The sequence below is a fragment of the Psammomys obesus genome, unplaced genomic scaffold, assembly GCF_907164565.1.
Source record: "Psammomys obesus unplaced genomic scaffold, mPsaObe1.curated_primary_1811, whole genome shotgun sequence".
Taxonomy (NCBI): Eukaryota; Metazoa; Chordata; class Mammalia; order Rodentia; family Muridae; genus Psammomys; species Psammomys obesus.
The window spans coordinates 10824231-10850494 of NW_026595981.1; the positions used below are offsets into that span (position 1 = coordinate 10824231).

Below are 26264 nucleotides of genomic sequence, written 5' to 3' on the forward strand. Positions count from 1 at the left end.
ATGCTGCAGGAGAAGGGCCTGTCAGAGAGCGAGGAGGCCTTCCGGGCCCCGGGCCCAGGGCTCGGCGAGGCCAGCACCGCCACCGCCACCGCCGCCGCCGGCCCCGAACCCGCGCTGGCGACCCCGGGCCTCAGCGGAGCAGCGCTCAGCAGCCCCCCGGGCCAGGGCGCCGACGTCGCCGCCGCCGCCGCCGCCGCCTCGGCCGAGCAGGTAGGGGCAGCGCGCTCGCGCGGGGCCTCCCGCGGGTCCGGGGTGGGCCTCCCGCGGTCAGGGGCGGTCAGCCCTGGCCGGGTCCTCCGCTTTCGAGGGGGGGGGGCTTCCCCACCTCCAACCCCCGGGGCCGACTCCGCGGCAGCCCCAGAAAGCAGGGGGTGAGCCCGAACCGACGTCCAGCCCCCAGGATCCCGAGAGGGCGAGAGCCAGGGAGCGGGGCAGACAGGGGGCCACGGGAGGCGCACGGAGAAGGCTTTCTCGCCACCGCTCCCCTGCACATCACCGCAACCCATATCCCCTTCTCGGGCCCTCGCCTCTCTGGACCCTTGCTTCGGTCCAGCTGTGGCGTCCTCTCTGGAGGCCTCTCCCCCCAAAGGAGGGAGTCTGAACACCTGATCCAAAGTCGCCAAGTCGCCGATGGTGATGGTTCGAAATAATTTTTTTGTGAAACGAACCATTTCGAGGAGCGTGGGTCCAGGGCTGGCGCGCTCTGCGCCCCCGGCTGGTCTGCGCCCCGCGTGGAGCCCAGCTGCGGGCCAGCCAGGCCCACCAGCTCCCCTCCCTCCTGTCGCCAGGCCATCGAGAACATCAAGGTGGGGCTGCATGAGAAGGAGCTGTGGAAGAAGTTCCACGAGGCGGGCACCGAGATGATCATCACCAAGGCGGGCAGGTCAGCCGTGGGGAGAGGCGCGGGGAGGGCGGCAGGCAGGTGGGCAGCGCAGTAGCCGGGGAGACAGGAGGATGTGTGGGGGCTGGGGATCCCCTAGAGAGAGTGCTCGGCGGTCCTCTGGGTTCCAGGTCAGGGGCCAGTGGGAAATTTATCAGCCACTGGGGTCCCAAGCTCTGCGTCCCGCAGCGGCCTGCCAGGCCCCCAGCTTTGACATTTTCAGAGGACCCGAGCCGGCCTGAAGGCTCCGGCAGAAGTACCGAAGGAGTACTTGTAGTATGCTGAGGACATGCAAACCAGGGCGGAGGCCTGGAGGCCCTTGCAGGGGTGCTTTGCCCTCCCGGGGATTTCTCCGGCCTCATCTGCCTAGGGACCTAGTGGTGACAGAAGGGCTGAGGTTTCTCAGTCGCCCTAACTTCTTGGGAGCGACGCCGCCGAACTACAGGTTCTTATCCCAAGGCAACTCCCTCAGCCTAAAGGAAGGTTCGGCCCTTTGGTTCTGTGTTGTTGTTTCCGAGCCTCCCTAGCTCTTAGTGGCTGCCAGAGAAGGGTGATTTATAAAGTGGAAACATCTTTAAAATGCGCTGGTGTGTCTGTGGGAGAGAAGCCTGAGAGAGGGTGAGAGAAGAGGAAGGCAGATCTCTCTCTCTCTCTCTCTCTCTCTCTCTCTCTCTGTGTGTGTGTGTGTGTGTGTGTGTGTGTGTGTGGTCACATGCCTGGAGTGTGTGCAGAGCAGATATTGGCTGTGGTGGGGTGCCTGGCCTGGCACAGGGCAGCAGTGGCCGAACAGAGCAGTTGTCAGGTGAAGGAGAAGGTCCAGGGAGCTGCTGTGGATCCCCTGCCCCTTCTGCATCTACATACTCTTGGTTTTGGTCTCTGGTGACAAGTTAAGTGAGAGACCATGTCTCTGGTGATGGGCCCCGGGGAAATCGCTGTTTGGAGAAAGAAGATGGTAAGCCATCAGGGGGCAGGGCTGTGGAGCTAGGGAGGACAGTGTGGGAGGCGTGTTCTCTTTCCATCCGTGCAGCCCTCAGCCGAGGGCCAAACCCAGTGTGTACCTGCTTCCATTTCGCCCACGGAGAAAATGCCCTGCATCATTCAGCCGCCCATAAAGCACATGACAAAGATCTGTTTCAAAAGAAACCGAGGCCAGTGGGGTGCTGGGTGCAGCGCTTGGGTCCTGGGCTTCCTCCTGTTGGCTCCCAGGAGGCATTATGATTTTTATGAAGGTCTTGTTTTGTTTTTATTATGTTGGAGATGGAAATATATGGCATGGCCAGGGGAGGAGGAAGGCTGGTTTTAGGGCACAAGTTTGCTGCCCTAAAGGGGGAAAAGGACACTCTAGTATTCTTGGCGGAGGGTGACTTTGTGGCGAGGTCCTGGGGAACAGAGAAAGGGGCAGGTGTCAAAAGGTCTGCCCCTTTCCAACTGCGCGCACTTGGCCAAGTAACTACTGTCTTGTTGCTCTGTGGTACCCAAGTGTTTGAAATGGTGACTGTGTGCGTACTTGCTGTCTTTTCTAATGGTGGGACTCAAAACTGGGGCTCCTCGGAATGGCACGGGTAAACCGTCAGTCAGGTGCATTTCAAGTGTGAGGAAAGGGAGCTTGTTCTCTCATGCTTGCTGACATGGGGGGCGGGGGGAGGAAAGATCACTCCAGAATTTACATCTGTAGATTTTAGCCTCTTGGAAATACATGGCGGGCATGTTCTCTGGGCATAGGAGTTTGTGGTTTTCAGTGGGTCCTTCCTACTCCCAACACGAGCCCTCAAATCCACACTGCGGAGGCTACTGCCCTCTCAGTGAGGAACCTGCACCCTATCCTGGTGACTCTACCTAGCGGTGGACCTCAGGGGTGGCGCTGATAATTTAAAAATGGCTGTGAGGATGCCGGGCGGTTACGTGGTTCTCACATCCTCTCATTTCTCTGGGAAGCAGTATGCCAAGTATAATCGGAAAAGCTCACCAGCTTCATCCACTTCCACCTCAGATCCCATTTCTTCCTGCAAACCTTCCTGCTGTCTTTTGGGCGGGGGAGGTGGCTGGTAGGATCCACGCCATCTTGCACACACTAAGCACGCTGCTATGGCTTAGCATGTAGCACGTGAGCTCCACCGCCAGACCCCGGCTGCCTTCCTGGATCTGCTCACTGTGCCCTGTGGTCTCTGGGCGCAGCCTGCTCTGTGGGCTCGTCTTCGAACTCTACCTAGTCAGTGCTTCCAAACTCTGCAAGTCTACCAGTACCAGAAGACAGCCTGGCACTTTTTCCTGCACCCTGTACCATAGATTCCTAGGTGTAAGAACTGGAAAAACAAAACAAAACAAAACAAAAAAACCCAAAACCAGAAAGTACAAACCAAACCCCAGAGAAGGGAATTGTCAGGGCTGTGCAAGCCAAGCAGCCTGCACACCTCACCCCCAGAACAAGACCTTAACTTTGAGAAATCTCCACAGTTGTTTTTTTTTTTTTTTTTTCTTTAATGGCAGCCCTGTGCAGTGTCGGAGTGTTTGGTCCTAGAGACTCTGGCTCCATGGGGGCAGGATAACTCTTGTCTGCCCCGGGAAGGATGGGGCCCTGGAGAAAGGAACCAGCATGTTCTCAAGCCCTTTAGAGTTCATGGTTTCACAAGCTCATGGTTTCACACGTCTCCTGACTATTGGGGGTCCTTAAAAATCTGAAGGCAGACGGAAAAAGAGAGTCAACCTCATTGGATAGCAGCTTTGACTAAAATGCTGAAGAAACCCCCCCATGCCAGGTGTCACATGAGAGCCACCCCACTCCCACCCCACCCCAGTCAGCCTCAATTTCTCTCAGGCTCTTGTAGCCAGAGTGCTTGTGTTGGTCATGGCAGGGAACAGAGTTCTCTCTTGGCTTCATATCTCTTCCAAGCTTGATACATGTGAGAAACTGCATTTTTCTCCCAAACACAGATAAAAGTGAGCTACACACACACACACACACACAATCAAATATAAACTTTCCCAAAATGAACATTTCCTACCCATCTGATTGCCCTAATCCTAGGTCATGTGGTTTTTTTTTTTTTTTTTTTTTTTTTTTTTTTTTTTTTTTGCCACCAGATAAATCTCCACTATCAGCCTTCATAGCCTGTTGAGTTCAATGTTGCTTGTGTTAGTGACAGTGAATTTGTGTTTGAAAAATGAACTACCGATGAGAACTCCTGTTGAACCTGTATTGTTTGTTATTCTGAGGCAAGGATTTGGCCCGGCTTAATCCCGGGCTTCAAAGCCAATTGCCCTTGCTCTGTATACAGAGCGTCAGAGCCCAGTGGCGTGGATGATAAGAGGAGTAAGGGCTGAAGACACTGGGAAAGTGGGTTGGGGAGAGAGTGCTTTGATCTCTTCTTAAAGTATTTTCTGAAAGCAAAAGTCTATCAGAAGGAAGTGCCTTAAAAAAAAAAAATCCAAGCAAAGCAGCTGACCTTCCCAAACAGCACCCATTCCACACACCCTCCCCTCATCCCTTTCCTCAGGGAAAATATGTCTTTAAAAAGTGCTTTGGGTATGTGAGAAAGGCGTAATCTCTCTCTCTCTCTCTCTCTCTCTCTCTCTCTCTGGGAATCAACAGGAGACAGTAGTGCTTTCAGAAAACGCTTGGCTCCGAAAGGTCTGGCCTGAACCTAGGCAGCACCCCCACCCTTTCCCAGCAAGACCCCAGGATTTAAAGGCTAGAATGATGGGCCAGTGATTCCTGCAACTCACTTTGCATTTTGTTTTTCTTCAAGGTTCTAAGCTAGGAACCGTGTGTGTGTGTGTGTGTGTGTGTGTGTGTGTGTGTGTGTGTAAAAGCACACGTCATTTAAATGTAGATTTCGTCTTTGAAGTGGAATATTTCTGCAAGGGAATACTGGTGCATCTGAAGTTTACAGCTCTATAGAATTTAAAAAAAAAAAAATGAACCCAGGGTGTAACCAAGAAAGGGAGACCCTCCCTCGTCCGCTAGCATTCCTCCAGGTCACCACCGCTCTGTGAAAACCACTTTCCACACCTCTCGCCTTCTGTGGCGGCGGTTTTAATGCCTGGATTTAAGGAAAGGCGCGTGCAGCCGCCTCGGGCCTCCATCCTCAGGGAAGCCGAGGCTGCGGTGGGTGGGGTTTGGGGGTACAGCTAGGTAAGGAGCGTCTGGCCGATTCCGGGATCTTGATTTCCACTCTGTCCTCAGGATGGGGGATGGAGGTGAGGGTGCGCACTAATTCAGCGCTTTGAATTGACAACCATGAGACCCGGGGAGCCCAGCCATCCCCGATGGACGTGTCCCACATTTACAGATCTGTGGCCCAAATCACACCGGCCCCCTCCCCCTCCAAGCCTGCACCATGGGAGAGGCCTATTCTAGCAGCTCATTCTAAGGCCATTTCCGAAGTATGAAGCAGATAAAGGCTTCGGCCTCCCCGTATCCCTTCAGGGCCGGCTGCTGATGAGAGGGGAGGTCCGGGCTTTCATCTGCTCCCGGCGGGCGGCCAGGCGGCCGGCGTGTTTATTCCCCCGGCGGAGCCGCTTCCGCGCGTGCTGGCCGCCGGGTGCGGGCACCCGGGGCGGCAGAGAGGGAGAAGCGGGAAGGGTGCACGGAGCAGAAGGGGAGGGAGCGGGCCACGCTGGGCGCGGAGCAGCCGGGGCCAGGGGCAGCCTCCCCTCCTGCTCCGCCCTCCCCCCCCACCCACGAAGGTGTTTGGTTTTCAGGTGTGTTCAATGTCGTTAGGTCAGAAATAACCTAGCCCACGCGATCGGGCGCTCCGTGCGTGCGTTTCATCAGGGAGGTACCTTTACTTTGCCAGTAGGGAAACAAACGAGGAAGTCACAGCCCCCAAACTCCAGGCTGGCCTCTGCGCGGAGGCCTGCTCTCCTGAGCAGCTAGTGGCAAGCTAGACCTTTTGGGTTCCATCACTAGCCCTTTCCTAAATCAAAGGCAGATGCCTGTGCGGTTGGGAGCGGTACACATCACCGTTCTCATGCAGCAGCCCTTCCACCCTGCACCGACAGCTGGGTGGTGGAGGTGGGGTGGGTGGCCACGCTTAGGACCCCCACAGTGTGTTCCACAGGCCCCGGAAGCTGCTGCCCTCAGAAGAGGCAGAGAGAGGGCAAGGGGTACTCTTCCTTTCCTACAGCAGGGCCTCAAGACCTCCCCAAAGTGGCTTGTCCATGGTCAGCCCCTGGAAGCAGACAGACCCTGGCCCTGAGCCTTGGGAGGCAGAGCACAGGGGGCTTCTCAGGAGCACGGTGTCCGCTTGTTCCTCTGAGCTGCTGAGGCCTAGTGGCACGCAGAGAAGAGTGGGAAGGCAGAAGCCCTTCAGCCCCCTTTCCATCCCGGCTGTCTGCACTGTTGTGGTGGCAGCCAGGCATTTCTTCCTGGCTAGCCTCTGCTGCTGCCACCTGCAGCAACTGACTCCCCGGGCCTAGCGACCCCAACACAGCCAGGGCTGCCCCATTTTGTTGCTGTCTCTGCCGCAGCTGTGAAATGGTGGCCTGGAGGGGACAGGGTTCCTGGCCTAACCCCAGGGAGGGCGAGGCAACGCAGCTGCTGCCCTCCCCCTTTTAGCTTTAGGCCCACTAGGAGTGAGGCAGGGCCAGGAAACAGGGTGGTGCCCACTCCAGCTGTGCCCCTATGCTGGGCAGGGGACTGGTTCGAAGGAGGAGCCTGGATTGGGTTCCTGAGTCCTCTGGCTTTCCCCCCATCTTTGGAGAGGGGGTGGGGTGGATATTTGAAAATGCTTTCAATTGACATCTGAGACAAATTCTTCCACACGGTTTATAAGTCCCCAGACTTGCAGCTAGAACTGCGCGCACACACACCCCCTGCCCTCCAGGCACGCATACAGGCACACATGCGCAGTTGCCGCGCATGCTCATGCACATGCGCCTGGCACTTCTCTCTGCTGTGTGTGTACCAGTCTCTCCTGTAGCAGGAGAGGGGCATGGGATGGGCTGGGCAGGTCCTGGAGGGGAACCAACCCTCCCGGAACTCTCCTGCTCAGGGTCCCAGCTTGCTGTAGGGTCTGCCAGCTTGTGGGGACCTTTATTCTTGCAGGAAGCCCTGCCCCATCCAGGTAAGCTAGTTCTGTTGACAAAATGGGGGCCAAGGGGCGGCGTGGTCCAGCCTGTTTGAGGTGTGCGGGGCGGCTTCTTGTGAGGCTCTCCAGCTGACTTTGGCTGAGCGAGCAGCTTCCTGGTGTTGGCTTGATTTGCAGGAGCACAGTGGAGGGAGGGTTGAGACTCGTATGTCTCCATGTTTGGGCCCTGCTTCTCTTCTGGAGAACCCTTTAGTAATTTTTTTTCCTCTTTCGAGACCGGGTTTCTCTGTGTAGCTCTGGCTGTCCTGGAACTCACTCTGTAGACCAGGCTGGCCTTGAACTCAGAGATCTGCCTGCCTCTGCCTCTCAAGTTCTGGGGCTAAAGGTGTGCACCACCACTGCCCTGATGATTTTTCTGTTTGTTTAAGACAAGATTTTGGTGTGTAGTCCAGATTGGACTCTAAGCTACTGTCCTCCTGGCTCAACCTCCCTGAGCACTGGAATGATAAGCCAGTTATGGCCACGCTGAGCTTAAATGGAGTATGTGACTTGTATAATTCAGGATCCAACCCAGCACATTCTAGGCAAGTGGTCTACACCTAAGCTTTCATCTCCAGCCCTCGTTTGTGTAGTCAGCTGGGGAGAGGTCGGAGGCACCTGTCAGGGGAGGGGTGCGTGGCTGTTCTCTGTGGCCTGCTCTGGTTAACGAGGAGCAGAGGGTCCTATGCTCTTGCAGGTTTATATGAATATGCTGAGGGCCTAGGGAAGGTGCTTTTTTTTTTTCTCTCTCTCTCCCCTAGAATGTTTCCCGAGCCTTAGCAGGGCCCTGGAGGGGGCTTCATTGTGGGCTGTAAGGAAGTGGGTCCATTTTCACAGAAATAGGCCATACCACTAGCTTGTGGAAGGTAGAACAAAGCAGGGGCCGGAGGCAATAGTAGTATATTATCTTCACTTGAGAGGTAGGGAAACCAAGGCGCAGGAGACCCACAGGCAGGTGGCCTGAGGTCTTAGCTGATGGTGGTGCCTGGCTGGGAACTGGCAGGCTGATTTCACCTGCGAGGCATCTCTGCTGACTTCCTGGATTCCTGGGCAAGGTGTTATGGCCTCGGTGAGGCATGTGCCGTGAGAAATACCCCTGCAGCACACACAGGAAGAACCCAGGCCTAGCAGGGTTTTCACAGAGCTCTCTTCCCTGTGAGAGGGGCAGCTCACTGGGGGGTTCAAGGTCAGCTGTGTTACCCCCTATGTTGGAACCTCAGAATTTTAGCTGTATGTAATTGGGCAAGGGCCCGGGGACAAGTTACGGCAACCAGATTTGCTGCTGAAATCCCCCTTCACGATCCTGAGCAGGGTCTCCGCTGCTGTGGCTCACAGCTACTGGAACCTAACTGTGGGGGAGGGGTTCCCAGGGCCGGAAGGTGATAAAAGGTATAAACTGTCTTTCTGGATGTAGATCGACAGCGGGTGGGGTGGTGTCGTTTAGACAGCTCTATCCTGTGGTACAGTGAGAGGGCGGGAGAGAAGTGCATCAGGACCTCTGGCTAAAAGGGCTCTTCCATTTACCCTGTTGTTTCTGCCCCCGACTCCGCCCCTGACTCCCTCAGGAGGATGTTCCCCAGCTACAAGGTAAAAGTCACAGGCATGAACCCCAAGACCAAGTACATCCTGCTCATTGACATCGTCCCTGCCGACGACCATCGCTACAAGTTCTGTGACAACAAATGGTGAGAGACCCCGGGGGAGGAGGGTGGGGAGGGGAGGACCGGCTTCCCTCAGCTGCTCTTTGGCTTTGCTGGTCTGCCGCCCGCACCTGGGCAGGGGCGGATGCAGGCGGGCAGGCTTGCTGGACCTCGAGGCACCATATCCCCCACCCCCCCACGGTCACGGACAGCCTGGTGCTGTCTAGTGGTGGGAAAAGTAACACCTGGTGGCTTCAGGCACTGGTGACACCTCACCGGGGTGGAGAAGGGGGGGGCCATTTTGCTTGACATTACTTGGTTTGAGGCGCTCCTGTTTCTTGGCCTGGCTTCAGACTGAGGGGCCTCCCAGTGGGGCCCTTGCTAAGAGCCCTGGGGGAGTGAATGGCAAATTGGAGGGGCAAATGAGTACCGAATCTTAGAACCATTGCTTGTCCCTAGAACACCTGGCTGGGCCCCTGGGCTCCGAGGTGGAGGCCGCAGAAGCAGGCATTACATTAGAACCCAGAACAAGCTCTGGATTTGAGCAAGTTGTTTGGGTCCTTTGAGAAGTTCCAGCTGACACATTCATAACATTTAAAACATAAAATACATATAAGGGTGGGATGGGGTGGGAAGGTAGCTCAGGGGTTAAAGCACTGCGGATAAATGAATAAAACACACAGAAGTGCCTGGACTCTCCCTGAAGCGTCTTTATAAACGGCCTCAGGCTGTGAAGTAACTGCTCCTGCATCCCCCCACCCTCTTCCTAAAGCAGTGAAGAAGGTGGGAAGTTCTGACTCCTCCTCCTCTCCCCTCCCCCCATCGGCGCTGTGGGCCTTGGTTTGCTCTCCCAGGGAACCTGGAAGTTAGGCAGCACCAGATCCCAGTAGCCTCAACGCTCCTGCTGTCTGCTTTGTCCACAGGATGGTTGCAGGAAAGGCTGAGCCAGCCATGCCGGGGAGGCTGTATGTCCATCCGGATTCTCCCGCCACCGGGGCCCACTGGATGCGACAGTTGGTCTCTTTCCAGAAGCTGAAGCTGACAAACAACCACCTGGACCCCTTTGGCCATGTAAGAACAGGGATGGTCTGGTCTTGGGAGAGCAGCGGTGGGGGCCGGGGTGGCCCTCATGGGTTCCAGGCGTGGCGCACTTTTTGTCAGGCCTCTGATCCCACAGATCAGCTGAATGTACGTGGCTCCTCCTCGAGAGCTGGTGATTCTAGGCAAATACCTTAGTTTCCTGGCATGGAGAATAGAGTTGACTGTAGCAGCACCTTTTGTGGCAGTGTGGCCTAGACGAGAGAATGTGCAGGGAGAGAAGAACTAAGTGAGTGTGGCAAGCATGACGATGCAGGTGACGGGGGATGGGGATGATGACGATGACAACAATGATGGTAGCGATGACACGGATGGAAAGTGATGTCGATGACAACTGCGATGGTGATTGGTGGCGCTGATGGTGCCAACGGTGATGAAAATAGGGGAAGTGAGGACGGTGACCCCACTGGCGATGGTAACAGTGGTGGAGGTGGTGATGAGGAGGATGGGTTTGGTTTTCCAAAACCCACTCCTGCTAGACTCTACAGACAGGAATTCTGAAATCCCTCTTTGCATGTTTCACCCTTCTGACCTCTGGAAGGGGAGCACTGTCTGTGGCTCCTGGCTCGGCCTCTGCCTGGCTTGCCGGGGTCTGGTTCATAGGTCAGGACGGTGGTAGTAGGAGTGGCCGTGGTAGCCACTGCAAACATCCTAATTCCAGCTTCCCAGGCTCATTCTTTTCCCATCTGGCCCTGGCAGGCCCACAAAAAAAGGAGCTTTTTATGTGGAAATCTTTAGCTCAAATGTGTTGCAAACAGAAGCGTAGCAGCTGGTATCATCTTTCAGGCCTTCAGACCCTGCCTTGGTGGACTCCTGTGAGTCTCTGGTAGTGTAGGGCAGGGGTGTGGGGGAGCCCATGGGAGTAGAGGCTGCTGGATGCTGGCTCTGCTGTGTACCGGAGGATGGAGATGGGGGACAAGGTCACAGGTGTGGATCTCCTGCACAGCTCGGTCTCTGGAGAGCTGGTACAAGTCAGGATTCTGAGAAGAAGAGTTTCTGACGCAGAAGTGCTTCATCCTGATGGATCTGGAAGCAGCTCCTGGTTTCAGTTTCTGAATCTTCTTGGTCATTGGTGATGTAAATTTGTACCTAGAGTGCTGGCTTTACCAAACTTCCTCTTCTCTGTTTTACAAGTCTCCACACTGGCCTCCCTCTCCTATACCCCCCTTCCCTCAGGGCATGAAGATCCTAGTGCAGAGGGTCAGCCAAGCTCCAACTCCCAGAGCCAATCCTGGCCAGGTCTCTGTCCACTTTTAAGTCCTGCTGGACCTTGTCTGCCTGGCTGCACTGTGATATCAGGTTTACAAGATTAGGGCAGGCCTCTGATGCCAGTGAGGAATGCAGAGACAGGCAGCCTCTAACTACACCTGCAGGCTCATGTAGTACCAGTAGGATGGGTAGAGTCCAGAGCTTGGCACGTGTGGCCTCTTTGGGCAGCTGAAGTACCTTGAGGTTAAGGGTTCTGATGGGTCCTTGGGTGCACTTGCTTGTTACCATGGCTTCCAGGCACAAGAATGCTCTCTAAGCCACTTCTAGTTCCCTTGGCCCTGCAGAAGGCTGGAGGAGAGGGTAGCCAGGGCTGGAAAGCTCGGCCTTCTCTAGCAGCGGGAGAAAATACAGTGTTTCCTCAGCCCATCTTCCATCTTTGGCAGCTCTTCGTGTTATACAACCCTGCATGCTTTCTTAAGTTAGAGTTGGTGGGGGGCTGATTTGCAGGCTTGGAAGGCAGTGGGTACCACAGGATCCACTGGCCCTGCCTACAGGGGTTATTTCTTGGAGAGTTGAAATTTCACCTTTCTTGCCTCGCCTTCATCCCTGAGGGATGGGTGAAGGACATCTGTCTACCTTCCCTCTGTCTTGTACCCAGCACTTGGCATGCATCGGCCACCTTACGATGTTAGAGCCAAGGGGACGAGTGTGTCAGGAGCTGAGAGTAGAGAGGGCAGATGCCTGGACCCACACCTCCTGCTTCCTCCTCCTGGAGCCTCTCAACCTGTCTGGACCCAGGGCTCTGGACCCCGCCTTCTCTTAGGTATTGGTAGTATGGCTGTAGAGGGGGTAGCCTGTAACCATGGAGACAAGGGCTGTGGTACCCAAGCTCACTTCCTGGCCTTATCAGGGCAGAGAAGCCCTTTGGACAATAGCTTTCTGCTTATTGTGCCAGATGGAAGTCGTGAGCTTGCAGGAAAAGTTACCTTTCTTGGCTTCTCAATTCAAGGGCCTGGGAAAGAGTCACCTTGTACCATGAATTTGCCTTAAACAAGACCTCCCTACTGCCTAAGTCACCCACACAAGCTTAAAGGCTTCCCGACATGAAGGAACTGTCCTCAGCCCAATGGCCTTGGGCCTTATCCCTTGGATTCTCAGAGCATCTGAGAAGCTCTAGCAGCTGCAGCCTATTTTTTGCCACCATGTCATCAAAGTGGTTGGAACCTCTCCCTTGGGAAGGAACAGCTGAGGCGTGAGATGGGACCACTCCATCTTCGAGAAGGCCACACCTAGTGTCAGTGGTGTGAATTACCCTGGGGTCCTCCATGTTGGCTCAGGGAGCCTCCAGGCCAACCCACCCCATCTCCTCACTTCAGAAGTGGCCATGTATCTGCCGTTGCACAAAAGCAAGAAGAGAGTCAGGAAGTGGACACCATCCATCTTGGGCTATCTATTTTATTCAGATTCTTTATCTCCAGGGCTTCCTCCCTCCATGAATGCTCGTTTTGGTGTTTTCTTCTTTCCCTCTTCCTCCTCCTCTTCTCTTTCCCTTCCTCCATCTTCCCTCCTCTTTCCTCACCTTCCCATTCTCTTCCCCCTTTTCAGATGGGATGCAGGGCCTTGCACATGGTGGGCAAACATTCTACCCCTGCCCACAGCCTGATTTTTTATTTTTTATTTTTTTGAGAGCCAGGAAAGGGGGCTAGGTATAAGGGTAGGGAGTTGGTAGTCAGTATTCTATGGAAGATGGAACCTTTCTTAGACTACATGGCTAAATGCCCCAAAAGTCAGGCTTGAATTCTGACTTGAAGACCTGTGGGGTTTTTTTTTAAGTTTTTTTTTGTTTTTTGTTTTTTTTTTTTAATATAATGTACGTGGATGTTTTGTGTGCATGCTTGGTGCCAGACGAGGTCAGAAAAAGGCACTAGATCTCCTGGATCTACTGAAGTTACAAATTGTTGTAATTTGCCATGTGGGTGCTGGGAATTGAACCCAGGTCTTCTAGAAGGGCAGCCAGTGCTCTTACTAACTGCTGGCTCATCCCTCCAGCCTCAACTTGTGGGGCTTTGCAGTAAAACCCCACAAGGAAATTTCTAGTAAGAACAGTGGAGGAGGAGAGCAGGGCAGGTGCAGGGTATGAGCTGGATTTTGCTAGAGAAGGGCCAGGTCACAGGGGCAGAAAGGATCATGGGAGTGAAGGAAGACAGCCACTGCCTCAGCCTGGCACACCTTCAGCCGCACTCCAGTCATTCTGAAGGCTACAAAGCTGCCATCTTCTCTTGCTGCTTTGCACCTGCTCCTACCCCAACCCCTCCAGGACGCCCCTGTGTTTGGGGACCATGTGACAGAAAGAGGATATTCCCCCTCCCTCTCTCTTAGTCTACTAAGAGTCTAGCAATACCTGGCTTTCAAGAAGTCAAGTAGGGCTGAACTGGGTTCATGGGGGCTGGCAGGCACATCTGGAGATCTACCCATCTGGAGGTGGGAAGGAGCTGTCAGCATAGGCTGTGTATAGTTATGAGCACAGGGAGATGGCTGCCCTCATCTTAAGGAGGCCTAGGATATACTGGGGGTGGGGGTTGGGCGGCATCAATAAGGTCTTCCTGTTCCCACCATCCCAATGACATACCGAGGTACGAGGCCATCATAGTTCGCTCCAGGAGCAAGCGAGCATATGGGTTTACTTACAGAGTGTAAATATGAAGTTTACTGACAGAGGTGTGGGCAGCCCCTCTCCGAGATGCCTGGAAAATCTTTACCCAGGTTGGATGATGGCTTCTCTCCATAGCTTCATAGATGGAGTCTCTTCTCTTGGCCTCTCTCAGAGGCCACGTGCAATTAGGGCAGAAGTGCATACAACTGGCTGTGGGGAGTGGCTGCATGCTCTGGCGAGGGTGCCATAACCCAACAGTCTACAAACCTACTGGGATCTTTTGACTCAGATACAGCTGAGCCCATGAAGATGGTGGCAGTTTGGTTCAGAGGGCAGTCCTGTACGGCACTGGGCCTGCCTAACATCCTGCCATCCTGTCTTAGTTAGGGTTTCCATTGCTTTGAAGAGACACCATGACCACGGCCACTCTTACAAAGGAAAACATTTAACTGGGTCTGGTTTACAGTTCCAGAGGTTTAGTCCACTGTCATCATGTTGGGAAGCATGGCGGCGTGCAGGCAGACATGGTGCTGGAGGAGCTGAGAGTCTTGATCCACAGGCAGAAGGAGACTGTGTGTCACACAGGGCATGGCTTGAGCATATATAAGAACTGAAAGCTGGCCTCCAGTGACACACTTCCAACATGGGCCAGGCATTCAAACACATTAGTCCACGGGGGCCATATCTTTTCAAACCATCACATATCCCCCCGGCCCCGGGGCCTGGGTGACTTTCCTGTCCCCTCCCCTTGACTCATTCCTCATCCTTGGTTCTGAGTTCCAATACATTTCCTCTGGGGAGAAAGCACAGGCTCTCTACGTGCTCAGAGATACACGCCTTTTTATCCTTGCACCTGAAAAGTTTTACCTGAGTACTTGTTTGTACTTGACAGTTGACTTTTTTGAATCAGAAACACAGTCACATGGCTTAAAAATAAGTTACCAAGGAGCCTGGGGAGCCAGCTCAGTTGGTCCCCGTAAGCCTGAGGACCCGAGATAGATCCACAGCACTCTTGTCAAGAAGCCCCTCACACTGGCTTGTGTCTGTCAGCTCCGGTGCTGTGGGTGTGGAGATAGGTGGACCCCTGGAACTCACTGGCTGGTTGCCAGAATTAATGAGCTCTGGGTTCAGTGAGAGAGCCTGTCTCAAAAAGGGAGGTGGAGAGCCGCCGAGGAAGACACTGGATGTTGGCCTCTGGCCACCGTATGCACGTGTACGCAAGCACACTCACAGCACAGCACACGAAAACTAGTCGCTGAATTTAAAGAAATGTCTTTGCTGTGATGTGGTTGAGCACCGTCTTGCTCTCAGCATTGCTGGCACAAGTAGGCAGAACAGGCTGCCGTATCAACACCTTTTGCCCTTCGCCCTGTGAGCAAGGTGTCCTGGTGATCCTTCTGCTCAGACAGAGCTTCCTCTTTCCCGGGTTCAGCCGAGCTCCACTTTTCAGGGTTTCCATGGCTCACTTTGTTGGTCTTTACTGAAAGAGTTGGGTGATCTGCTATCAAGTGTTTCAGTCTTTGTTTTCTGAGGTTTGGTAGCCCAGGTTGGTCTTGAACCTGAGATCCCCCTGCCTTAGCCTCCTGGGTACAAGGATTACAGGCGCTGATACTATCTCAGGCTCTTTTTCACATTTTGTTTTCTGAGGCAGGGTCTCACTGTGTAGCCCTGGCTAGCCTGGGGCTTGCTCTGTAGATCAGGCTGGCCTCAGACTCAAAGAGGTTTACTTGCCTCTGCCTCTGGAGTATGCAATTAAAGGCATACACCACCACACATTCTTTTGGTCATGTAATGCCAGGTTCACGGGACCCTCAGAGACCACCAGGAGACGACTCGATGCAATTGCAAGAGAGCTTTATTACGAGAGCAATCAAAGTCAGGACCCAAGTCTCACTGACACAGCAGTAGAGAAGTGGGACCCTGAGCTCTGAGTGAACAGGATTTTTAAAGGGAAAGTCTGTGAGCAGGGGGTTTCCATGGCAGCAAGCAGGGCGGGTACAAGCCTTGGTGTTACAGAATTGGGTGAAGTTTAGCAGGGCAGGGTGACCTTTTCTGAGGCACACAATCACAATGGCTGTTTTGCTATAAACCACATCTGAAACATTGGGGAGAATTTTCCCACCCGATCTCAACCAATTCCCATTGATTATTGCCAGGGAGATTGTCTGTATTTTCTATTAAGCATTTATTCTGTATTATTTCCTGGAGGCTGTTGCTAGGAGAGTTAACTTTGTTTTCTGCCAGGTGTACATTCTGTGATATTTTCCTGGTACCTGAATTCAGCTCCCAGTCAAGATCTTTATTTCAAAATGGAGTTATATTCTGGCTAACTTAAACTCTTCAGTCAAGCTTGGATGGGTGTGGTTTTGTACTGTACCAAATGTGTGTGTGTGTGTGTGTGTGGAGCGCACGCAGTAAATGACCTGTTGACAGTTTGATTGGGAAGTTTGAAAACAGTCACCCCTCTTCTCATGGGCCCATCCTGGCCTCACCTGGCAGGGTGGAAGGGCAGACTTTTTGGATTTTGTTTTGTTTTTGTGCATCTGTGCGTGAAGGTGAAGGTGATATATTTATGTCTGTGTGCACACACATGTGGAGGTCAGAGGTCAGCCTTGGGTGGTGTTCCTCGGAGCTCCATCTGGCCTCTCTTTTGAGGCCAGAGTTCTCGCTGGACCTGGAGCTCCAGCGAACTGACCGCACCTGCTTAGGCTGGGCAGGCAACCTCAGTCATCCTCCCATCTCCGATGGCTGGCTTCAGCTAGATTACAGGCATTGGCCAGGCCTGGTTTTTTACATGTATGTTGGGGATCACATTTGGGTCCTCGAGGTTGCACATGGAGCCCCTCCCCAGCCAAAGCTTGGTAGGTTCCTGACAGTTTGATAGGTGAAATACAGGTACCGATTTTAGTTTTAACTCACATCTCCTTCCCAGTGAGCGAGGGCACCCTTCATACACATCTCCTTTCTGTGAACCATTGATTCTTTATTTTCCTCTCAGATTCCTGAGCTCATCAATTTTAGGAGCTTTTATAAACTTGGAAGATTTAGGTCCTGTCTAATGTGTTTGCCAGTTTGTCACTTGATCTGGTCCGCAGTGGCTGTGGTTTCCCCTGGCAGAAGTTTTTGATTGAATTTATCCTTTCTTCCTTTATAGATTCTGGAAAGGCCTCAGTCATTTCTTCTTTATGAGGGAACTTGCCTTCAGTACTTTTTAGAAGCTCTTTGTGTAGCCCAGGTTGGCCTCAAACTCCCAACTCTTCTGCCTCAGCTTCCCGAGTGCTTTGGGGTCTGTTCTATCCATTATGTGGCTCCATTGATCAAATTCAGATGGTCAGGCGTGGCAGCGGATGCCTTTAGCCACCGAGCCATCTTGCCAGCCCTAGGTTTATTTTATTTACAAAATAGAAATCCTTTGAGAACCATGCTGGCCTTGGGTGAGGGGCGTCAACCCTGTTCTTCTGATTTTGAGAGAGCTTATGTGGCTGTTCCAACATCAGTCAGGGGAGGGTCTCTGTCCCTGGGTTAGGATGCCTTCTGTCCCCATGCGAAGTTGTCTCTTCCTGTGCCAACTGCTTTAACTGCTGAGACTTGATGCATTCAATGCTTGGCAGGGCTTGGCCCCTTGGCTCTGCTCTTTTCAGTTTTCTTGGCGAGTTGTATGTGCGGTTTTTTTAATTTATTATTATTCATATGAACTGTAGGATCGACATGTGTAGCTGAAGAGAGAGACTTGTGTTTCTACTGTAATTCCTTCACATTGTAAGCTGCCTTTGGGAAGACTGTGAGGAATGCCCCTTTCTTTGTCCTCCAGGGTGCCTTCAGGTGCCCTCCCTAAGGCGCTGCACATTCTTGCAAGGCCACTTTTCCTGCCGTATTTTCTCGCCACTCATTTTCACTTGCTTCTTGGTGGTGGTCTGGCTCACATTATGTCTGGATACCTGGGAAGCTAGTGAGGGCTGGTGGACAGCGCGTGAATCACAAACACTCACAAAGGTGGTGTGTAGGCCGGTGGCCTTTCCTGGGCCAGCGATTGCTGTGCCCCCCCCGGGCTGTGTCGTTCCCTCTTTGCCACCCCCATCTCCTGACTGACAGTGTGCCAAGCCCCACCAGTGCCTTGGGAACAACAGATGCCTCACCATGCCCTGATCAGCCAGGTGAAGGGAGTTAGTACTGATTTTGCCTCCGTCTCAGACTACAGCCAGATGTCCAAATGTCTTCTGATGATCAATCCATGGTATGTTAAAATGAGGGTTGTATTGATTTTTTTTCTCTCTATCTTGTTTTTTGAGACAGGGTTTCTCTGTGTAGCCTTGGCTGTCCTGGAACTCACTCTGTAGACCAGGCTGGTGAGGGTTGCATTGATGGCTTTGTAGGCATTATCAAGATTAATTATGATATATGTGAAAATACCTAGCCCAAGGGACCAGCACAAAGGCTCTGTTCCCCTGACCCTTGGCTGTCATTGCTGTTACTCTGAGAGAAAAGCACGAGGCTCCTGGCCCTGTGGGAGAGCCCCAGGTTGCTGTCCTGGGAATGAGGCCCAAGGCTTATCCGGCCAGGGATTTGTGAATGGGCGGAAGGTCTGCCTGACTCCATTCAGTTTTTTCTCTTCTACCCTCCCATTTCTCTTCCCTTTCTTTCTTAATAGTATTTCATTTCACAGCTGAGGCTGGCCTTGATCTCTTGGGGTCCCTCTTCCCTCAGCCTCCCAAATCCTGGGGTTTCAGATATGAGCCCTCCCCCATCTGCTCTGCTGCAGTGCTTGTCTCTGTCCTAATCTAATCTTACTGAGGACGTAGCCTTAGTAAGAGCTGGATTCGGGTGAATCTGGTTTTGCTATATGGCAGAATGTACGTTAGCCCGCTGCTGTTGTGTGGCTAGTATTCAGACAAGTCCACATCCCTCGCAGTGTCCAGCAGACACCTTATGAGTTCATGAAGTTCATCGAGAGCAGGATGTGCTCTTTCCAGGGCCATCTGGAATCTGCTGGGCTGCCTGTCTTCTTCCAGCTGCATGTCCTTGGGCGAGGCGCATTCCCACTCCAGGCCTTCTGTTCCTCAGTGCCAGTCTAGAGGCTGGGTGAGCATACTCTCTGCCTCTCCAGGCTCTTGAGTTCTTGGATTCTAACTGGGGTAAATCTGGACCTCGGTGGCAAAGCACATCTGGGCAAGCTTTCGAGGAGACGGACGCTTGGCACTATTGGGTCTGTTAGAACAGGCTTCTGAACTGGGGCCAGAACATAACAAGTCCCATTTTTATAGAACAGTGATGATGATGGGACGCGTCTCAAAATGGTTGACATGGCTAGCCCGTTTGGCCCACTATCACTCTATAACAGATAGAAAGGTGAGACTCCGGCAGACGGGTTAAACATGGAGCCTGAGGAGCTTGTGACCGAAGCCAAGTGTTGCTATCATATTCTCCCAGGCTGGTAGGACTGGGGTCCAAGTTTATATGGGCATTGGCTTGGTGGGCAGGGTTCCTTCTATTCAGGTGCCAGACTATCAAGACGAGCTTGAAGGGCATTTGTGGGACCACTTGGCTGAGGGCTGTCCTTTAACAGATGGGCCCCCCAGTGTCTGGAGAGCAGCTTCAGCATCACTTAGTGCTGGTGGAGAGATGATTTGGAGGCTTCCTGGCACCTTTGGAGTCCTCTGTGGCCAAGGTTATAGGCCGTACCCTCTAGTGCAGTGGTTCTTAACCTTCCCAATGCTGGGACCCTTTAATAGAGTTCCTCTTGTTGTGGTGACCCGCAGCTGTAACATTATTTTTGCTGCCACCTCATAACTGTAATTTTGCTACTGTTATGAATTATGATGTAAATACAGGTGGCTCCTACCTGCCTCTGCAGGGTGTGTTTGGCAGGAACACTGTCTCATAGGCTGAAGTAGTGGCATTCCAAACATAAGACCTTAATGGAGCCCGAGTGGCTGGTGGGAGTGGCCATGGAAGGAGGGGAAAGGAAGAGCTTGTACTCACGGAAAATCCACAGAGAAGAGGCATGTAGGCCTGGCCCTGGGTCTGCACTCGCTTGGCCAAGAAGCCTGAGGTGCAAAAGAACAAAAGATAGGGCCCTTTCTTTGGGGGAAGTTTATTTTAGTGGTATTGGGAACTGAGCCCCTATTTCCAGCCCTGGGTGAGTTTGTAGTTGGAAGAGTCAAGAAGAAATAGGAAGCCACATGGTGGGCAAGGCAGCGTGAGAAGCTTAAGAACTGAGAGGTCCCACACAATCCCTGGGAGGACTGAGGAGCTGGGTCCCTGCAGAGGGGAGAGGAGACTGGGAGTGTGCCCCTGGCAATACCGAGGCTGCTTCCCTGGAAACGGCTTGCTGGGTTCAGGAAACAGAGGTCCTCAGTGAGTAACTGTGCCTTGGCGACTTGTACAAGGTGACAGTCAGTGACAGAACTGTGAGGTGCTTCGCAAGGCCCCACTCTACTGTCTCAGGGCACACCTGGCTCCCAGGAAAGGATGTGTGTTCTTCAGCCACACTGGGCGTTAGTCCACCTTCTCCCAAGTGAGGAAGGGCTGGTGCACAGGACAGGCTGCCCCAAAGCCACCCAGGTGAACTTCAGAGCCCAGGAAAGACCAAAGCCCACAGCTAGCCCCTGGCCTGCAGCAGCCATGCAGGCACAGGATGAGTGTGGGACCTTCTGGGATTCAGAATGCAGCAAGGCTTTCCAGGAAAAGAGCCTAACTCTTGTGCCTTTTCTCTTGGCACTGTGGCCACCTAAGGGTTAAATGTTTCATTCCACAGAGGCAGCCGGCAAGCCCAGCCTGGAAGGGGCACCCCAGGGCAGAAGAAAGCATTTGGGGAAGAGAGGCTGAGGGCCAGCAGCTTGAGACAGAAAGCAAAGGGTTAACGAATGTAGCGGTGCTGATAAAATGCCCCAAATTCCTGGCCCCGCCTCCAAGGGGAGGACATCTGGCAAATGTCAACGATAAAAAATACGTTTTAATGGCACGTGATGTAGCCGCTACCGCGGGGGCACAGCCACACGAGGCAGGTTTGGGGCAGTAACTACTGTGCGTTTCTGCATGTTGTGCTCTTCTCTGAGCTTCGGCTGGGCCCTCCTGCCTTCTCCCAGCCCCATACTCCTGGGCGCTCAGGGCCTGCTCAGGGTTCCCCCACAGGCCCCAAGGCTCAGAAACTTTGCTTGTCATAGTGATGAGTTCTCCTCAGGCTGGGAACTGCCTTGGGCAGCTTGAAGGGTCACAAGCAGCTGGTCTTCCATCATGCTTCACCAAGCTAAAGCAGGACATTTCCCTCAGCTTCCCTGCCCTCTCCTGTCCTGTGAACCCTAAACTTAGTTGCTGGCAGATGTGAGAGGCAGCGGCTGAGCACTTCCAGCAGGCAGTCTGAGGAAGGGCAGGGTACCTGTAGGTTGAGGGGAGGGGGTAGAGCTAGGATCTCACAGCCCAGGCCCAGAGAAGGTGAGGTTCTGGTCACAGTGAAACGATCACAAGCCCGAAGATGCTGGAGTGAAGGGTCTCTGGAACAAGAGGCTGGGGAGGGTGTGGGGATGGAGTTGGGAATCCCAGTTCCTTCACTTGGGAGACATTTCTGGGTTCGGGCCTGGAGCTCAGACTGAGACCTTATCCCACAGATCATCCTCAACTCCATGCATAAGTACCAGCCGAGGCTGCACATTGTTAAGGCCGACGAGAACAATGCCTTTGGCTCCAAAAACACAGCCTTCTGCACCCACGTGTTCCCAGAGACCTCCTTCATCTCCGTGACCTCCTACCAGAACCACAAGGTATGACCACAACCCCCACGGTACCACCATCCTAACCTGCCTGTTGACTCTCGTCACATGATGAGCAGAAAGGCAGAGGGGACACACAGACAGTGAGATTGCCATACTGGGAGACAGAGCCAGGGAGTTAAGCTGAGGAGCAGCTTAACCGAGAAGGGTAGAGCCCACGGCCAGCAACTGACAACTAGAGTCTGCATGGAGTCTGCCTTGGGGTTGGGCTCTTTTCTTCTAGAATCTTCCAGTAGGTGCAGCTCTGGGCTAGCAGGGCAAGGAACCTGGGTCCCGTCAACTATGAGGTGGCTGGCACTTGCCAATCACCTCCCGGTCCCTGTCACTTTTCTGCCAGTTTGCCTCTTACCCGTGGTCTGTAAGTAGAGGTGGGTTTTAGAAGAGCGATCACGTCAGGTTTTCAGTCACTTAGAATCTGTAAGGGAGTTGACATGCGTAGGAGGCTGTCACAGGGCTCAGGAGCTGGAAGAAAGCACTAGAAGGACTGAAGCAAGTAGAACAGAGAGCCAAGGATAAGCTCCCAGTGTGCAGCCAGGTCAAGGAAGACTGAAGTTGGTCCTGGATTCCAATCTGGCTTAAGCGGGAGTGGGGGTGGGGTGGCGGCACAGCTTCTTCAGGCTGCACCTAGGCCTGCGTTGGGGGAAGAGGGCCACCAGTCAGCCTGTCCCCTCTCCTCCCAGCGACCGCGTGTGTCCTTTTCTGACAGATCACACAGTTGAAAATCGAGAACAACCCCTTTGCCAAGGGATTCCGGGGCAGCGACGACAGCGACCTACGCGTGGCCCGCTTGCAGAGGTGGGGCAGCTCTGGCCAGGGGCGGGACGGGAAGACCCAGGAACCCTCAAAGCATCTTCCCTCTCTCCCTGCCCCCCCAGCAAGGAGTATCCGGTGATCTCCAAAAGCATCATGCGGCAGCGGCTCGTTTCCAGCCAGCTCTCGGCCAAGCCCGACGTCAGCCCCCTGCACAGTGCGCACCAGGCGCTGCAGCACTACCAGTACGAGAACGGGGCCCACGTGCAGTTCGCCACCGCGGAGCCCCAGGACCTGGCCCTCAACACCTTCCCGGCCCAGAGGGACTCCAGCCTCTTCTACCACTGCCTGAAGCGCAGAGGTAGGGTTCTGGGAGGAGTGAGGGAGTGGGGGTGTGTCTGTCTGTCTGTCTGTCTGACAGGCTGGCGCGTTGGTGCACACTTTTGTGTGGCCTTGGAGACAGCTAGCTCTCGCTGTTCCCAGAACGCTGGCCAGCCCCAGGTGCTGATTTGGGAGCCTCCATGGGGTTCTTCCTGCCCCCACCCTGCCTAGGAGGGAGAGGGAGGCTGGACTGTTGCTAGTCCCAGTCCCCAGAGCAGGGTGTTGCCTGGTGGTGTATCTGATGCTCGCCACCCACCCCTTACGGCACACAGGCCTCCTGGGAGCTGAAATGAGTGACTTGGGCAGATTTCAGGTGGCAGCACTCTTGGCACTTGGATTCTTTACAACACTGACATGGGAACTAGCAGGTCCAGGCTCTACTGCCAGCCTTGTTTGTGTGTGTTTAGTATTATTTTTTCCTTTTTAAAAAATGTATTTATTAAATATTCTGCCTGCATGTGTGTATGAGCACCAGAAAAGGACACCAGACCGCATTATAAATAGTCTGAGCCACCGTGTCATTGCTGGGAATTGAACTCAGGACCTTTGGAAGAACAGCCAATCCTCTTAACCTCTGTGGCAATCTCTCCAGCCCCCAGTCCTGTGTTTTCCACAGACAGATTTGGGCTTGACTACTGTTACCTTGCCAAAAGACCCATGATTTCTCTTGGGAGACTGGGTACTTTTGCTTATAATCCAGAATGTTCTCTCAGCCCACTTCTAGAGATAAGATTGGCCTTTGGACCTAGTTAGGCCCGATGTCTCTTTATTTTAAAAAGGTGGGCTTCTCATGTTATTATATAAAATTCAAACTTTAGCATCCATTGTTATTTGGCCTACAGCTGCTGCTGCTTCTTCTTCTTCTTCTTCTTCTTCTTTTTCTTCTTCTTCTTCTTTTTTTTTTCATAATCCAGCAACAAGAGTGAGTAATTGTGGTGCAAATTGGATGGCCTTAAAGCCTATACCACTTGCCTGGCCCTTTGCTCCTCTCTGACCCAGGATGATGGGTCACCTGCCAATCACAGGACGCTAGTGCAGGGGAAGATGTGGGAGAAAGGAGTAAGTTTCCAGGGGCAGCCAGGAATCAGTCTGCTCTGCCCTCCTCCAGGCTGCCCAGGCTCTGTGTACATGGCTCCCAGAACAGATCCCTAGAGAAAGCAGAGGAAGGAGGCCAGGATAAGCCGCAGGGAAGTGTTCTTAAATATGTTGAGAGGGCTGCTGCCCCAGCCCTCAAGCCTCAGTTATCCCCAGGTCCCAGGAGAAGACATGTCACTCCAGAGGGCTGAACCGACATCGTTGGGGGAAGGGGGCTGGAAGACGCAGAGACTTGGTTTGTGGTGGCCCATGGCCTCTTTCCAGAGAGTCTCGAAGCGGCCTGCACATATCTTTTTCACTTGTTATGTTGGGATTGGCGTGACAGCAGCGGATGTGTCGTCTTTGAACACAGTAGGGTTAAATGCATCCCTCAAAGCAGCCAAAACTCGCCTACAAACTCTTTGGCCCACCGCCTCCTTCCTGAGGCTTCCCGCAAGCACTGAGGGTTGAGGCAGTAACATCGTGGCCTTAATTTGCTGGCTAGTTCTGACAGATGTGGTCTCAGGGCCTGGCAGTTGCCTCTGCTTTCCTGGGCCAAGGCTGGGCTGGCCCGGGAATGCCAAAGTGCACAAGGGCCTCTTAGCCTCCCGAGAGTCAGGCGGGCAAAGAATCAGAACTGTGTACTGCTGATGTAGCGCATCCCTCAGGGCCCAGGGATGTGGTGTCCCCCATGGCCTTTGACGAAGGTCCGTAATCTGGCCACTCCTTGGCCGCTGCCACCTTTTTAAAAGCTGCAGATGATTCAGATGGCTCTGGGAGTGCCAGGCGACATAGGGCCAGGCGGATGCCGAGTGAAAAGGGCAGGCTATCCTGGCGCATGGAGGTGGGGGTGTGCCAGGCCCTGTGCTACTGGGAAGGCCACCTCCTGAGTACTTCTTTGTCTTCCAGCAGACAGTGCCCGCCACCTGGACTTACCCTGCAAGCGATCCTATCTGGAGACCCCCTCTTCGGTGGGGGACGATCACTATTTCCGGTCTCCCCCACCCTACGACCAGCAGATGCTGAGCCCTTCCTATTGCAGTGAGGTGACCCCCAGAGAGGCTTGTATGTACTCCGGCTCAGGGCCCGAGATCTCCGGGGTGTCTGCCGTGGACGACTTGCCCCCACCCCCGCTGAGCTGTAACATGTGGACGTCCGTCTCGCCCTACACCAGCTACAGTGTTCAGACCATGGAGACTGTGCCCTACCAGCCCTTCCCCGCACACTTCACTGCCACCACGGTGATGCCTCGGCTGCCCGCCATCCCCGCCCAGAGCGCCCAGCCACCAGGGAACGCCCACTTCAGTGTGTACAATCCGCTGTCCCAGTCTCAGGTCCGAGAGCGGGGACCCTCGGCCTCCTTCCCTAGAGAGCGCGGCCTCCCTGCCGTGTGTGAGAGGAAGCCGCCCTCGCCGCACCTGAACGCTGCCAATGAGTTCCTCTACTCGCAGAGCTTCTCCTTGACCCGGGAGTCGCCCTTACAGTATCATTCAGGAATGGGGACTGTGGAGAACTGGACTGATGGATGACCTGACTACCTGTATCCTTGACAGCCCCAGGACCATGTCAGTCCAGTGTTGACCTCTGTGGGTGGCTGGCACTGTCAAGAAACACGGAAAGGAATTTCAGAAGGGGTGAGTGTGTGTGTGTGTGTGTGTGTGTGTGTGTGTGTGTGTGTGTGTGAGAGAGAGAGAGAGAGAGAGAGAGAGAGCATGCTTGAGCTTCTACATGCATGTATGTGGTTGAAGGGCATCTGTCTTCTAGCATGTAGCTAAGGCCAAGACGAGAAAACAGACAAACATGCAATTATCTAAGTAATTTTGGCCACTGGAGCTGAGTACACTGTTACCTGGCCTCTCCTGACATGCCCCGGGTGGGAGAGAAGTGGAGGGCTCATGAATTATCTAGAGCTTTCTGAAATATATGCTGATTTTACTCAGGGGCCAGGCGAGGTCTCTGGCACAGGGAGGTAGGTATCCGTGCTTACCTTAGAGTCCCTGGCCTTCCACCTGCAAGGAGAGCTGCCACTCTTGGGAACAGGAGCACCCCCTTCCCTCAGCTTCTGGAGATTGTGGGACACTACCTGAGCCGTACAGAGCTTTGAGAGTGGAGTTGGTCACACATTTGCCTGGACTTGGGATTCCTGAAGCTTCAGGCAGCTGAGGCATGACTTTTGGAAAGAGTCATGCACCAAATGTCACCTCACGGTGCTTGTTTTTCCTTTGAGGGGAGGGGAGATGCCACCTGTAGCATCTCTGTAGTCGGTCAAGTCTTAAAGTCCCTCCCCCGCAGTCCCAGCCTGCGGCCCCTCAGCCTGTCAGGCACCACCTGTATGCTATGATGGGCAGTCAAACCCAACTTACCTGGCAACATCCCCTGGCGATCTCACCCGGACTGATGATACACGTTCTGCTCCCAGAAAATCTCCATCCTTGAAGCAAGGAAGCTGGCAGAAGAAAACGGACAACTGAGAGAAGGTGCTTCAGTGTTCAAGCCCAGGGGGGCTTTGGGTCTCTTCAGAATGGGGAAGAGAGCGCATACTCCTTGGTCCCTTAGCATCAGATGGCATCAGAATGGCAGGGTGGCTGGTATGAACTCTGAATCAGAATTTGGAAATCACTAAACTCTTTGCATGCCAAATAGCTATTTATATATTATATAAATGAATATATAAATAAATATATCTATATCTCACAGATGCTGGCCACATGTCAAATTCAGCTTTGCTTTTTACAAACAAACTTA

General features: G+C 53.6%; 1 protein-coding gene across 2 annotated transcripts; it reads left to right on the forward strand.

Moving 5' to 3' along the window:
- On the forward strand, positions 1-25141 carry Tbx4 (T-box transcription factor 4). 2 transcript variants are annotated; one of them, XM_055620234.1, is made up of 8 exons: positions 1-210; positions 789-883; positions 8514-8633; positions 9512-9659; positions 21153-21305; positions 22021-22109; positions 22190-22425; positions 24429-25141. In XM_055620234.1, the coding sequence occupies exons 1-8, from the start codon at positions 1-3 to the stop codon at positions 25046-25048; spliced, it is 1671 nt and encodes a 556-aa protein (XP_055476209.1). In that variant the 3' UTR covers positions 25049-25141. The 2 variants fall into 2 exon arrangements, with proteins under 2 accessions (XP_055476209.1, XP_055476210.1); XM_055620235.1 differs by having other exon boundaries at positions 24432-25141.
- Positions 25142-26264: the final 1123 nt, after the last annotated feature.

Excerpts from the sequence above, each read along its gene's own strand:
- Tbx4 (XM_055620234.1), top strand. The coding sequence starts at position 1 with ATGCTGCAGGAGAAGGGCCTGTCAGAGAGCGAGGAGGCCTTCCGGGCC. Across the intron at positions 884-8,513 it reads ATCATCACCAAGGCGGGCAG|GAGGATGTTCCCCAGCTACA; the intron begins GTCAGCCGTGGG and ends TGACTCCCTCAG. Across the intron at positions 22,110-22,189 it reads CGCGTGGCCCGCTTGCAGAG|CAAGGAGTATCCGGTGATCT; the intron begins GTGGGGCAGCTC and ends CTGCCCCCCCAG.